Source organism: Cervus canadensis, chromosome 21 (genome assembly GCF_019320065.1).
Source record: "Cervus canadensis isolate Bull #8, Minnesota chromosome 21, ASM1932006v1, whole genome shotgun sequence".
Lineage (NCBI taxonomy): Eukaryota > Metazoa > Chordata > Mammalia > Artiodactyla > Cervidae > Cervus > Cervus canadensis.
Window position 1 is genome coordinate 9,331,465 of NC_057406.1, and position 15,618 is coordinate 9,347,082.

Genomic DNA, 15,618 nt, shown 5'->3' on the forward strand with positions numbered 1-15,618 from the left:
ACACATGGTTTCCTTAAAAGAAAGGTATCAGTCCCCTAAGCATCACCATTCGACATTTCAGGCAAAGCCATTGCTGGCAAAGCCATTTCTGGTATTGAACAAAGTATAATAATATGTTGAACGAAGCTTTACTAAGTGTCTGTTTATTGTGTGCCAGGTCCAAAACTAAGCCCTGGAGGTGCAGAGATGAATCAGACCCAGCCCCTGCCTTCAAGGAGTTCCAGTAAGAGCAAAAGAGATAGACAGGAAAAACAGTGACAGTGCCTTCACACCTACATAGCACGTGGCAGGTTCACACGTCTGTGGTGTGATCTGATCCTCACACTGTCAGGAGGGCAGGGTTGGCCTCACATCTCCATTCTCCAAGTGAAGAAACCAGTCTCACGGAGAGGAAGTGGCTCATGCCAGGCTCCAAGGCCAGCATGGGGTTGGGCTCATGCTGGAAGCCCGGTCCCCCCAGGACCACTAGGGGTATCTCAGGGGCCTCACTCTTCTGTTTCCTGCCTCCCTTCCTCTTCTGCAGCAGTTTTCATGATCACTGTTAACTCCTTCTTAGGTATATATCCTTGCCCACACAGCTATAACAGCTGGGACTACTCAAAACTGGATCCAGAGAGGTTCCGGAGAGAAGAATTAATGTTGCAGAGAAGAAGACTGAAGGGTAAGGTACCAGCTAGGGACTACCATCCCCAGTGCCCGCTGCCACATCCGGTTCCCACCTAGTCCAGGCCGTTGCCGTGCTGCGCCAAGTCACTTCAGTTGTATCCAACTCTGTGCGACCCCATGGGCTGTAGCCCTCCAAGCTTCTCTGCCCATGGGATTCTCCAGGCAAGAATACTGGAGTGGGTTGCCATTTCATTCTCCAAGGGATTTTCCTGACCCAGGGATCGAACCGTTGTCTCTTATGTCTAACCTGCCTTGGCAGGCAGGTTCTTTACCACTAGTGCCACCTGGGAAGCCCCTAGTCTGGGCGGGGAGGGACCTTGATATTGAAATCCTCCGACCTGGTTCTCTCTCAAGGCTCGCTCTCACATACCCTAAACTAGCCTCCAGCAGACGTCGTGGACACCCAGGAATTTCGAAGTAAAAAGAAAAAAAAAATCTAACCTGGAAATTGTCTTCACATTTAATGACATTTCAGTGAATATTAAATTTAACACCTTAAGAATTTGATAGGTTGTTACTCTTTTAAGTGTTTAGTTCAAGATTTATTCATTTCAAATTTGCAAGCTTCTGAGTTTTTGTCTTTTAAAGCCAATGGTTTTTTTTTTTCCTTGTGAGTTGAGTGCTTGCCCTGTTTACCCTCTGCAGACATTATTTCCTTTAATTGGCTCATCAGCCCTTTGAAGTAGTTAGTATTCACACCGTTTCACAGGATCAAAAGTGAGGTAATTTGCCTGAGGTCACTCAGCAGGTAGAATGACAGAGAGGCTCTGGGTTGCCTGATGCCAGTCCTCTTGCTGTTGTTGTAGCCTCCAGGGCTTCCCTGATGGCTTAGGAAGAATCTACCTGCAATGAGGGAGACCAGGATTCAATCCCTGGTGGGGGGAAGATCCCTGGAGAAGGAAATGGCTACCCACTCCAGTATTCTCGCCTGGAGAATCCCATGGCCAGAGGAGCCTGGCGGGCTACAGTCCATGAAGTCACAGGAGTCGGACCTGACTGAGTGACCCTCTCACTTTCATAACCTCCAGGCAGGGGGCTGTCTCAGAGCTCCTGCTCTGATGTCACTCTCAAGACAAGACGGAACTGACGAACTACTTTTTTCCCTCTTCTCTAGGAAGAGGCATGTCTTTCCTCACTGCTAGGAAGTACTCCGTCTGGAAGGCCACTCAGAACAGGAGGACCTGCTATCATCACGTAAGTGTGAGGCCCACACCCAGACCCCTTAGAGCCCCCTAAGCTTCAGTGACTTCCTGCTGGTTGCACATCTGTGCACTCCTTGCCCCATCACCTCAGGGAGGGGCCCTGGATCTGGGTCCTCAGGTCTGCAGGGATGAGTGGGGACGCTAAAGGACAGCTGGAAGTGCCGGGATTGGGAGGAGAAAGGAAAGGAAGTCATCTTCCACTGTAGGCTGCAGCACACGTATCTTTATATCTTCTCCTCCCTGGTGAGCCTCATCTCATCCTATAGCCTGGACATCCTCCCGACACCTCCTTGCCCCTTTCCTCCTGGTTGCTCTTCCCTCCTATGTAGTGCCGGGTGCCGCCACCTCTCTGCCTTCCACTTCCAACACCCCAGTTTGAGCTCCCTTCACTACTGCAGGAGGCTCCCGTCTGCCTCAGGCTCTAATACCCCTGCAAGTTTTTCAAAACACAAATATAATTACATTATCCTGTCCTCACCGACCCTAAACACCATCCTCCCTTCTCAGCCTTCCAGGCCTCAGAAGGGGCAGGCGTTCAATCCCTGGAACTAAGATCCTGCATGCCTGCCACAGGGCCTAACCAGAAAAATAGAGAAAAAAAAAAGCAGCAGCAGCAGCAGTCAGTAGGAAGGCCCTCACCTGCCTGCCTGCCCCGAGGCCACCTGCCCCCGTCTCTACCCTCGCAGTCTGCTGTCTAGGAGGAAGGGCCCTCGCCCTTGTGCTTGGACCTCAGCCCACAGCTTCCACTCCTGCACTTGGCACCGTCTTTTTTGCAGCATCGTTCCCCCCTCAGCCCCACCCCGAGCTTCCTCACCGTGGTCTGTTGGTTCGCTCCCATTGTTGAACAGTCCTCTGGCATCTCTTGCCTTTACAGAGAGAACCCACTTTGTCTCTGCACCCCTGTTTCTTGCTGCTTGTCCCACAGAATTTCTCGAAAGACTCGTCTGCCCCCGCATCTCTTCCTCAGCCACCCCATGGTTCCTGCCCCCTGTGCTCCTCTGCACCTGCTCTGGCCAACTTGGTCTGGCCCCCAGTCTGTTCCCTCTTCTGGTCTGTTTCATATGGCTGGTTGCTCTCATCTCCTTGAAATCCTTTTTTTTTTTTTCTTTTAGCTTCGCTTCTTTGTTATCAGACTTTTTGAGTGTCTTCCTTTCCGGCTGGCTGCCTTTCCTCTTGTTTTTCTTGCTAGCTCCCCATCTCATCAGTCAGCTCTGTCCTGGCCCCTTCCGCCTCTATCTAGATATCCTTTCCGGGTGATTTCGTCTGGTCTGGTGGCTTTCTTTTCTTTTTTTTTTTTAATGCATTTATTTATTTTAATTGGACGATAATTACTTTACTATATTGTGATGGTTTTTGCCATACATCAATATGAAGCGGCCATAGGCATTCATGTGTCCCCTCCATCCTGAACACCCTCCTCCCTCCCCACCCTTCCTTCAGGCTGTCACAGAGCACCGGCTTTGGGTGCCCTGCGTCATATATCAAACTCCCACTGGCAATCTATTTTACATATGGTGATGTATATGTTTCAATGCTATCTATTCTCTCAAATCATCCCACCCACCCTCTTCTTCTCCCACTGAGTCCAAAAGTCTGTTCTTTATGCCTGAAAAATATGGAATGCTTCATGAATTTGCATGGCATCCTTGCACAGGGCCCATGCTAAGCTTCTCTGTATTGTTCCAACTTTAGTGTATATGCTGCCGAAGCGAGAACGGTCTGCTGGCTTCCTGTATGCCAGTAACGCCCAAATCTCCCTCCGTACCCTGGCCACGCTCAGGACTCATCTGGTCTGTCCAACTGCCCTGTTAGCCTTCCCAGGAGGCCCTCAGCTTAGCAAAGCAGGGGCCTGGGGAGAGGAGCCCTGACTCCCAGCCCCCGTGACACTCCTCTCCTGGCCCATGGCCGTAGCCTTTTCCTGAGCACTGTTCTTTCACTCTTAGCCCCAGCTGCTCTCCACACAGTGACCAGAGTGACCTTTTTCAGACACACGTTGGCTGAGGTTGTTCCTGGCTTAAATAGCACCAGCTTCTCCAGTGCCCCCAGTCCACTGAACCCAGCCTGAATTGCTCTGCAGAATTCAGCCACCTCCACCTCTCTCTCCTGCCTCCTCACTTCCATTCCTTCGCTGCACTTCCTTCTGCCTCTGGGACACTCCAGGCCTGTGTCCAGTTGGGTCACCAGCCGTCACCTTTACCTGGCATGTGCTTCCCCCAGGGTTCCTGAGGGAAAGGGCTGACTCCTTCTTGCCCTTCAGATTCCAATTTTCTTTCATTACCTTAGCGGTGTCCCTGGCCCCCCAATCACTCTCTGTTATCATATTGCCTATGATTCCCCATACGGTACATATCATGCTCTGCTATTCTTTTTCTTTTTTTCTTGTCTTCATGGCATGTGGGATCCCTAGTTCCTCAATAGGGATCAAACTCTCACCTTCTGCATTGGAAATGCAGAGTCTTAACCACTGGACTGCCAGGGAAGCCCCCTGCTATTCTTCCTGCAGGATTTATATGTTGTTCAGTATCTGTCTCCCCGTATTAGAATATAAACTCTATGAGAACAGGACCTCTTTTCCTTTATCCCTCTTCTATCTCAAGCTCCTGGAATAGACAGCACAAAGAAGATACTCGACAATTATCTCTTGACTTCACAGAGGAGGTCGTCTATGTAAACTCAACTCTCTGCTTAGCATATAATGTGTTTAGTCACTCAGCTATGTCTGACTCTTTGCGACCCCATGGACTGTAGCCTGCTAGACTCCTCTGTTCATGGGGATTCTCCAGGCAAGAATACTGGAGTGGGTTGCCATGCTCTCCTCAATCCCAATCTCCGCCTCAATCCCAACCCAGGGATTGAACCCAGGTCTCACTGCTCTATAAATGTCAGGAGGCTTCCCAGGTGGCTCAGTGGTAAAGAATCTGCCTGCCGATGTGGGAGACACAGGAGACAGGTTCAATCCCTGAGTTGGGAAGATCCCCTGGAGTAGGAAATGACAACCCACTCCAGTATTCTTGCCTGGAAATTTCCATAGACAGAGGAGCCTGGCAGGCTACAGTCCATGGGGTCACAAAGAGTCACAAGGAGTACAACTGAGCATGCACGCATGATATAAATGTCAGCCTCCAGAAGTAAGACAGAACAGGCACTGTGGAGGGACAGCTGTCACTCCCAGACTGAGAACAAAATATTATTCAGTGTTTTTGCACTGCCTGTCACAACTGTGTCAAGCAAATGTATTTTCTTTGAACTGGAATACATAAAATCTTCCGACAGTTATTTCAGAAACCCAGCTAAGAGAGTCCATTTTCTGCCTCAGAAATAGAAATAATCAAAAGCTTTCCAACCTTAAAAGCAGCTGAAGTTTCACTGGGCAAACCAGAATGGAGGGAGTCATCGAATTCCATGGTGGGGACAGAGCTTCTCTCTTGTTTTTAGCAGACACACTTTCCCATCTGCTCGGGGAGATAGTTGGCTGTGTTCAAAATGTGCTTTTCAGTGGCAGCAATCTGTCTGGGAGTCCACAGTTGAACGGCCGAGCAGCAGGTTTTAAGTCTTACCCTGTGGTCTGCCCTACGCCAGCTTCATGTTGCGAATTTGCAGAGTGGGAATGAAAAAGCATCCAACTATGTATCTGGCTTCCCCTGTGAGGCTCGGCTATAAATAAGGGCTCTTGTTCACTTAATAAATATGAGAGAATAGTCAAATAAGACCTTTATAAGGAGGAGTCATCATCATAGTTCTTATTTGCAAACAGTGGAAGCTAATCCAGCTGCTTTAAACAGGAAGAGTATAATAAAGAGTATTAGTGTACGCGGTTCCCCAGGATGGGCCAGGGCATTAGTTTCAGAGGCCATGCCACCAAGAATGACGGGCACCGACCGATAGTAGTGCGGACTAATGCTCCAAGCTCCACTCTTGTTTCCTTAAAAAGCCAGTTGCTCCCATTACAGTCTCTCCAGAAGCCAGAGTCTCCTTGGTTCCTCACTTCCTCATGTTGCCCATTTCCACCTTAAAGTCTCAGGCAGGTGCATTGCATCTGAGGACGAGAGCCTAGGTAAAATGTCTGCGCTCAGACACAGAAGAAGCTGGGAGAGCAGCTGAAGTCTTTCACTCACCTTGGGCCCTGGGTCTCATGTACATGGAGGAAAAAAAATGAAAGTGTTAGTGACTCAGTCGTGTCCAGTTAACCCTTTGTGACCCCATGGACTGTAGCCCGCCAGGCTTCTCTGTCCGTGGAATTCTCTGGCATGAATACTGGAGTGGGTTGCCATTCCCTTCTCCAGGAGATCATTCCGACCCAGGGATCAAACCCAGGTCTCCCACATTGCAGGCAGATTCTTTACCGTCTGAGCCACCATGGAGTTCATTGAGAATGTGTGACAAATAACACCTCCAGGATGTGCCATTTGAGTTGAAAACCAAAGGATGAGGAGTCAGCCATTAGAAAAGTGAATGAAAGAACCTTCCAGGAAATGGGAACAGCATGTGCCAAGGCCCTGAAACAAAAGGTGGAGGGTGATATATTCAGGGAACAGAGAGAAGGCCAGTGATCCTGTAACCCAGTGTGAGTGTGGAAGAGGGGCAGGAATCAATCCTGGAGAAGCAGCAGGAGCTATATCCTGCAGTGTTGGCTCAGCCACAGTATGGTGTATGGATATAATTTCAGTGCTACAGGAATGCACTGAAATAGGGAAGTGACATCTGATTTCTGTTTTTAAAAGATCACACTGTCTTCTGAAGATGGAGAATATAATGAAGGGAGGAGACAGGACACCAGTTAAGAGGATTTTGTAGTTGTCCAAGGGCTTCCCTTGTGGCTCCGCTGGTCAAGAATCCACCTGCAATGTGGGAAACCTGGGTTTGATCCCTGGGTTGGGAAGATCCCCTGGAGATGGGAAAGGCTACCCACTCCAGTATTCTGGCCTGGAGAATTCCATGGACTAGTCCATGGGGTCGCAAAGAGTCGGACACAACTGACTGACTTTCACTTTCACTTTCAAGGAAGAGGCAGTGACAGCAGGATGCAAGAAGCAGAGAGGCCTAGAGTGCGTTTTGGGGATATTGATCTTTCAGGACATGCTAATGGATGGCTTTGGGAGTTGGGTGGATAAGAAGGAAAGGGAGGAGTCAAGGATGCGTCCCAGTGTGTGGCTTAAGCAGCTGAATGGTGTGTGGGGTTTGTGAGATGGAAAGTGTAGGGTTTGGGGTAGGAGACTATCAAGAGTTCAGTTTTGAACTTGTTAACTTTAAGATGCCTGTGACAGGTGCAAGTGGAGATGTCACGTAGATAGTGAAACATACTAGGCTCAACTGAAGGAGAGGCCAGGGTTACAGAAAAAGACAATTTCTGCCCAAGTTTTTATATATTTGGGACAAAATATGGAAACTACGAGTGAGTGACCACCGTGGAGCCATAGGCCAAGGCGGGAAGACATATACTAGGCTTGGTTCAGAAGAGCTAAGTTTTCGTCTAGGTAAGGCCACCTATCAGGTAGATAGCTTTATCAGTTCTAGAGCAAATCTGAGCCTTTGTGTTCTTGTTTGTGAAATGGGCATCATGGCTGGTGTTTTTTTAATTAATTAATTTTATCTTTGGCTGCACTGGGTTTTTGTTGCTCACAGGCTTCTCTAATTGCTGCGAACTGGGACTCCTCTTGTTTTGGAGCACAGGCTCCGGGCTCAAGTGCTTCGGTAGTTGTGGCTCCCAGGCTCTGGAGGACAGGTTTAATAGCTGTGGTGCACAGGTGTAGTTGCTCTGCAGCATGTGGGTTCTTCCTGGACCAGGGATCGAGTCCGTGTCCCTTGCATTGGCAGGCAGATTCTTAACCACTGGACCACCAGGGAAGCCCATGATTGGTACGAATTCTTAAAGATTCAATCCAGGGAGAGGTGCTGTCCCATAAACTGTTGTCTAGCCATGTCCTGTCAGAATGTTTTCTCATTTTAACCAGAATTTCCTCAAGTTCCAGACCAGAGGTACATAAGGGTCATTTAACAATAATGACCCAAATTCCTGAAGCTCATTCCTGTACCTGCCGATACGAGATCTGCCAAGCCCACGTCCCTCGCAGACATTTCTGGGCATCCCCAGATTGTCACAGTGGCTCAGAAGCTGGTCTCCCTCCATCACAGCTAAGCCTTCAGTGTGCAGAATCTGAGTGGCAGGGTGACAGGGTGGAACGGTCCCATCTCCACTGTGCTGCAGTGGGAAGGGGGTCCCAGAAGAGTCTTAATTTACGCCCCCATCCCAACAACAGTGCCTCACATGCTCAGAGCGGAAGTTGCTGATCACAACACATGAGAGTGGGTGGGAAAATAATTTGGAGAGTCCACCGTGTGCAAATTTTCTTTGTGTGTGTCCTATCCTAGCATTGACAGCATCCCTGCATGGTAGGTCATTATTATTTTTATCTGACAAAAGGAGAAATAGACTGAAACTGGTGAAAACTTGCCCCAGGCCACATGACTAACTTCAGCTGACATAGAAAGCTGTCATTCTGAGCTCTTTCTGCATCATCCTACTGCCTATCCAACAAATGCAAAGGTCTAATGACTTCAACCAAGTCCATCTCCTTGTGACTATTCTCCGCTCCACAACAGAGCTCTCTGAAGTCTGTAATCAATGAGTGTGATGCTTCACTGAGCTCTGGGAGTGTCTTTTCTCTAACAACTCCGAGTAACCACTTCAACGCTGTGAAAATCAGCCGCTGTTAGACAACCAGCTGCATGGTGGATGTGAGGTCCTTTCAGCTTTCTTCTTCCCATTCAAATACCATATTTATGTAAAAGCAAAGTGATGATTGTTGAGGCTGGAGGGTTGCTTGTCTGCCACTCGGTGGGCCATCTGTTTAAGACTGCCAAACTCCTACTCATCTTTAAAGACAGAACGAAAGTGTCTTCTCTCCTTGGAAGCCCTCCAGCTCTGCCCCAAACAGAATCAAGTGTTCCCACTGGGGCTTCCTAGAATACTCTGCTGGTACTGCTTGTGACAGATTATCAGCTGTTTCCCAATATTTGTTGTTTCCTCCTCCTTTAGAAAAGAGAGAGACTTCCTAGGTGGTCCAGTGGCTAAAACTCTGCATTCCCAATGCAGGGGAGCCGGGTTTCGATCCCTGGTCAGGAAACTAGATCCCACATGCAGGAACTAAAGATCCCGCATGCCGCAACTAAGAACAGGTGCAGTCAAATACATAACACACATACCATAATTTTTTAAAAAGAGAGAGAACCTATAAAGAAAAGGTTACATTTCCTTGCCTTTCTTCCATCCGTGTGTAGCCATGTGGCTAAGATCCAGTTGATGAGATAGAAACAGATGTGCCATGTGGCAGTTTCTGGGAGTCTTCCTAGAAAAAAAGGAAGATTCCTTCATCTCTTTGTCCTTTTCTTTATTCTGCTGCTTGGAATGTGAATGTGATGACTGGAGCTCTAGTTGCCACCTTGGACCCTAAGAACGAAGGTCCTGTCTTAGGAAAAGTGGAACAGAGCTGGAAGAAGTCAGAATCCCTAAGATTTATCACAGGAGAAATAATGTATAAACCCTGAATTGCCTACCTTCAGATTGTTATATGGGAGAGACATTGCTACCTAGTTTGAACCACTATTAATTTCAAGTCTCTGTCACTCATGTGCAAACCTAATCCTGAGTTATATTAGCTCTGTAACAAATATGTGGTACTTTCCAATCACCTTAGCGTAATTATGATTTCCTATTATCGTCCCCACTAGACTTGTAGCTCCTCTCAGCAGGGACTAGGTTTCAGGTTTGGCTCAGTGCAAGACACATGAGTAGTTGCTCAATGAAATGTCTTCTGAAGGAGGTGTGGTGAGTGATTTCATAAACAACCATGCAATGTCTGCAGAGCACTTCAGCCATGAGCAACAACTGTGCTTTGCATTCATTAGCTGACTTAATCCCCTTAAGAACCCTGTGAGGAAACCAAGGCAATCAAGACGTTCATTGACTTGCCCAAGATCACAGGCCATTGTGACAGGGCAGAGACTAGAACCCCAGTCTGCCTCAGGCCCCAGCTCACGTGTTTTCTTCATCTCTTTTTCCCATGCTCCCAGGATTAAGGGCTGAGTTGTTGAGCTGTGCCTGAAAGGTCTCCCTTACGTGCTTTTGCTGAGAACAATGAAAGACACCTAAGAAATTGCATGTATACTTTTTGTATTCCTCTCACTACCAGTTTTACTAAATTTGTTCTTCTGTGATTTCTGTGTGTTTTTTCTCTCTCCTGGAGTCTGGTGATACGAATTCAACCAATGAGAGAGCCAGTTCTGCCCAGAAGAATTCAGTGTATGGCCCAAAAGGTACATTAACCACCCAAAGGGGAAATGTAGGCTTTTGATTTAGTTATTATCTCCAAAACCCTAGTTTCTTCTTTTTTTTTTTTTTAAACCTAATCTGCTGTCCTCATTTACACTTATGGTGTAAATGTCTTTTACACCATAATTGTCTTTTCAGTTCAGTTATCACTAATTAAGTTCCACTTTTGTGGTAATGAGTCCAGCACAGTGTTGATATCTGTGGGGAAGAGAGATTGACGGCACTGGAAGAAGAAACCTAAGATATGATTACTGCTCTTCTCCCCCATCAGAAAACAGAATTTATTGAGTTAGAAACCTATTTGTGCCTGGGTATTAATTTATTGGGTGGGTCAAAAAGTTCATTTGGGTTTTTCTATAAGATGGTGCAGAAAAACCTAAATGAACCTTTTGGCCAACCCAACACAAAGGTGACTAAGTGACTACATAGGTCAGTGCTGTTAAAAGAAACTTCGTTATTCTTAGTTCTAGAAATGGGAGGCATAGCTTTCCATGCAGGGCCATAGGAGGAAGCTCCAGTGTTGTCAGGAGGCAGAAGGGAGTAAGGGGAAGGCATAGGCCACAGCCTTTATTGGAATTTCCTTGGGAAAGGCCAGACATGACAGTGTAAACAGCATAGGATTGGCTATATTGAATAATTCTGGTGGGTTTCAGGGCATAAAGGCTGTCCCTAGCTGTCTGACACCTGGACCGGGTCGATTTAAGTCAGGAGAAATATTGGCTTGGTGTGAGAGTTAGATGCTTGCTCCTTGGAAGAAAAGCTATGACCAACCTAGACAACATGTTAAAAATCAGAGACAAAATGCAAACTAGTACAGCCACTATGGAGAACAGTGTGGACATTTCTTAAAAAACTGGAAATAGAACTGCCATATGACCCAGAAATACCACTTCTGGGCATACACACTGAGGAAACCAGATCTGAAAGAGACATGTGCACCCCAGTGTTCATTGAAGCACTATTTATAATAGCCAGGACATGGAAGCAACCTAGATGCCCATCAGCAGACGAATGGATAAGGAAGCTGTGGTACATATACACCATGGAATATTACTCAGCCATTAAAAAGAATTCATTTGAATCAGTTCTAATGAGATGGATGAAACTGGAGCCCATTATACAGAGTGAAGTAAGCCAGAAAGATAAAGAACATTACAGCATACTAACACATATATATGGAATTTAGAAAGATGGTAATGATAACCCTATATGCAAAACAGAAAAAGAGACACAGATGTACAGAACAGACTTTTGGACTCTGTGGGAGAAGGCAAGGGTGGGATGTTTCAAGAGAACAGCATGTATATTATCTAAAGTGAAACAGATCACCAGCCCAGGTGGGATGCATGAGACAAGTGCTCCGGCCTGGTGCACTGGGAAGACCCAGAGGAATCAGGTGGAGAGGGAGGTGGGAGGTGGGATCGGGATGGGGAATACATGTAACTCCATGGCTGATCCATGTCAATGTATGACAAAACCCACTGCAATGTTGTGAAATAATTAGCCTCCAACTAATAAAAATAAATGGAAAAAAAAAAAAGCAGAGACATTATTTTGCCAACAAAAGTCCATCTAGTCAAAGCTGTGGTTTTCCAGTAGTCATGTATGGACATGAGAGTTGGACTTTAAAGAAAGCTGAGCATCTAAGAATTGACACTTTTGGACTGTGGTGTTGGAGGAGACTCTTGAGAGTCCTTTGGACTGCAAGGAGATCCAAGGAGATCTAAAGGAAATCAGTCCTGAATATTCATTGGAAGGATTGATGCTAAAGCTGAAACTCCAATACTTTGGCCACCTAATGTGAAGAACTGACTCATTGGAAAAGACCCTGATGCTGGGGAAGACTGAAGGCAGGAGAAGGGGACGACAGAGGATGAGACGGTTGGATGGCATCACTGACTCGATGGGCATGAATTTGAGTAAGCTCTGGGAGTTGGTGATGGACAGGGAGGCCTGGCGTGCTGCAGTCCATGGGGTCACAAAGAGTCAGACATGACTGAGCGACTGAACCGAACTGAACTATGAGAGTTAGATAAAGAAGGTGGTTCAGAGTATGGCCTCTGGTTCATGGGGGAGATGTAAACAACTTTGGCCATTAGTTTGGCCCTGTAATTAATGGATGCCAAATAGACAAATACAGAACCTAAGAAAACTGTGTTAGAATGTAAAGTCTTAAGTATCATTCTAGATTATTTCACATATCATCAGTATTTGAAAAGTTAAGCAATCTTTTTTCTTGATTGAGAAAGGGAGGTGCAAAGAGGTATGTAAATTATATCTCAGTAAAACCATTAAAAAAAACCCTCAAACTTGGGGACCACTCATTGAGAGGTATAGAGGGGGTTCCAAATAGAGGTAAATATTTGTAGGAGACTTTGCAAGTCCCCCAAATCTACATATATATTCAATTCATGTAGACCTATGAGTCAAAGAGGAAGAATGAAAGGAAATTAGAAAAAAAATTTTTTCATTTATTTTTATTAGTTTGAGGCTAATTACTTTACAATATTGTAGTGGTTTTTGTCATACATTGACATGAATCAGCCATGGATTTACATGTATTCCGCATCCTGATCCCCCCTCCCACCTCCCTCTCCACCTAATTCCTCTGGGTCTTCCCAGCTCACCAGGCCCAAGCACTTGTCTCTTGCATCCAGCCTGGGCTGGTGATCTGTTTCACCCTAGATAATATACATGTTTCGACGCTTTTCTCTTGAAACACCCCACCCTGCCTTCTCCCACAGAGTCCAAAAGTCTGTTCTGTACATCTGTTTTTCTGTTTTGCATATAGGGTTATCGTTACCATCCTTCTAAGTTCCATATATATGTGTTAGTATGCTGTAATGTTCTTTATCTTTCTGGCTTACTTCACTCTGTATAATGGGCTCCAGTTTCATCCATCTCATTAGAACTGATTCAAATGAATTCTTTTTAACGGCTGAGTGATATTCCATGGTGTATATGTACCACAGCTTCCTTATCCATTCGTCTGCTTATGGGCATCTAGGTTGCTTCCATGGCCTGGCTATTATAAATAGTGCTGCAATGAACACTGGGGTGCACGTGTCTCTTTCAGATCTGGTTTCCTCAGTGTGTATGCCCAGAAGTGGCATTGCTGGGTCATATGGCAGTTCTAATTCCAGTTTTTTAAGAAATCTCCACACTGTTTTCCATAGCAGCTGTACTAGTTTGCATTCCCACCAACAGTGTAAGAGGGTTCCCTTTTCTCCACACCCTCTCCAGCATTTATTGCTTGTAGACTTTTGGATAGCAGCCATCCTGACTGGTGTGTAATGGTACCTCATTGTGGTTTTGATTTGCATTTCTCTGATAATGAGTGATGTTGAGCATCTTTTCGTGTGTTTGTTAGCCATCTGTATGTCTTCTTTGGAGAAATGTCTGTTTAGTTCTTTGGCCCATTTTTTGATTGGGTCATTTATTTTTCTGGAATTGAGCTTCAGGAGTTGCTTGTATATTTTTGAGATTAATCCTTTGTCTGTTTCTTCATTTGCTATTAATTTCTCCCAATCTGAGGGCTGTCTTTTCACCTTACTTATAGTTTCCTTTGTAGTGCAAAAGCTTTTAAGTTTCATTAGGTCCCATTTGTTTAGTTTTGCTTTTATTTCCAATTTCTGGGAGGTGGGTCATAGAGGATCTTGCTGTGATTTATGTCGGAGAGTGTTTTGCCTATGTTCTCCTCTAGGAGTTTTATAGTTTCTGGTCTTACATTTAGATCTTTAATCCATTTTGAGTTTATTTTTGTGTATGGTGTTAGAAAGTGTTCTAGTTTCATTCTTTTACAAGTGGTTGACCAGTTTTCCCAGCACCACTTGTTAAAGAGGTTGTCTTTTTTCCATTGTATATCCTTGCCTCCTTTGTCAAAGATAAGGTGTCCATAGGTTCGTGGATTTATCTCTGGGCTTTCTATTCTGTTCCATTGATCTATATTTCTGTCTTTGTGCCAGTACCATACTGTCTTGATGACTGTGGCTTTGTAGTAGAGTCTGAAGTCAGGCAGGTTGATTCCTCCAGTTCCATTCTTCTTTCTCAAGATTACTTTGGCTATTCGAGGTTTTTTTGTATTTCCATACAAATTGTGAAATTATTTTTTCTAGTTCTGTGAAAAATACCATTGGTAGCTTGATAGGGATTGCATTGAATCTATAGATTGCTTTGGGTAGTATAGCCATTTTGACAATATTGATTCTTCCAATCCATAAACACGGTGTATTTCTCCATCTGTTTGTGTCCTCTTTGATTTCTTTCATCAGTGTTGGAAATTAGAAAATTTTTGAACTGAGTAGAAATGAAACCCCTTTTTCTAATATGAAAAATGCTGTAGAGTTTCTTCTGAACACTAAGCATTCCACGACTTTTTTAGATATAGTGATTTTATTTTTTTCTGTTTGAGTTATTTGCACTTTGTAACTATTATAAATAATGCTGCTGTGAAATTCATGTGCAAGTTTTTTGTGTAGACATATATTTCATTTCTCTTGGGTATATGTATACCAAGGGTGAAATTGCTGGGTCATATGTTTAACATTTTGAGGAACTGCCATACAGCATTCCAAAGTGATCATCATACATGTTTTAAAGACTGTAAGAGGAGAAAAATACAGTATTATATTTACTATATATAACCAGACACGTTTACAATATACATTATATATTTATTATTTATATTCTGTATTTACTATATATATTGCACTTATGCTAGATAACCAGGTATTTACAGTTTCTGTTGCTTTTCCTTCATTTCTGAAGTTCCAAGTTTCCCTCTGGAATCATTTTCCTTCTTACATCCCCTCCCACCACCAAAAAAATCCTCCATTTGAAACAGGCCTGCTGGCAATTAGTTCTCTTGCTTTTCTTTCTTCCGAGAATGTCTTTATTTCACCTTCATTTTTGAAGGATATTTCTTCTGGATATAGAATTCTGGGTTGACAGTTCTTTTCTTTCTGTACTTCTCAGTGTTGTTCCACAGCCTCTGGTCTCAATGGTCTGATGAGAAATCCACAGTCATTTAAATTCTTGTTTCCTTTTCTCATCATAGCTGACAATTCTATTGATCATTTTTTGCTAATATTATACTGACAGAGCATACCTATCATCCTCCGGTTTTGAGGAAACCCACAAAACAAGTCAGGAGGATATCAGAAGCAAGAGAACTTGAGAATATGCTTCCTAAGCAGGTAAGCACGTGATTGCAAGTTTCATAGTAGAGATGGCTTAAAAGATGCTAGGAGTTCTGGCTAGAAAAGTGGGTCTGTGAATATGTCAGAGTAAAAACTGGGGTGTTTCTGATTGTAGACTCGGTTAATACAGTAAGGAAATCTCCTGCAGGTAATTACTGACTGAAGTGGGCACAAGTTTGAGTAAGCATTTAGCCTAGATTTCTCCAGATTTAAATTATTTGCT

General features: G+C 44.9%; 1 protein-coding gene and 1 non-coding gene across 2 annotated transcripts in view; one reads left to right on the forward strand and one right to left on the reverse strand.

The window, feature by feature from the left end:
* FAM227A (family with sequence similarity 227 member A) overlaps window positions 1-15,618 on the forward strand; it is a 51,751-nt gene that overhangs the window by 23,056 nt on the left and 13,077 nt on the right. The window contains exons 10-13 of the mRNA XM_043440909.1: window positions 557-661; window positions 1,781-1,860; window positions 10,112-10,181; window positions 15,298-15,392. Of these exons, the coding sequence (XP_043296844.1) occupies window positions 557-661; window positions 1,781-1,860; window positions 10,112-10,181; window positions 15,298-15,392 (350 nt within the window). The remainder of the gene's footprint in view (window positions 1-556; window positions 662-1,780; window positions 1,861-10,111; window positions 10,182-15,297; window positions 15,393-15,618) is intronic.
* Window positions 3,478-3,584, reverse strand: LOC122424095. The gene has a single exon (XR_006264296.1). It is a non-coding gene; the product is annotated as a U6 spliceosomal RNA (small nuclear RNA).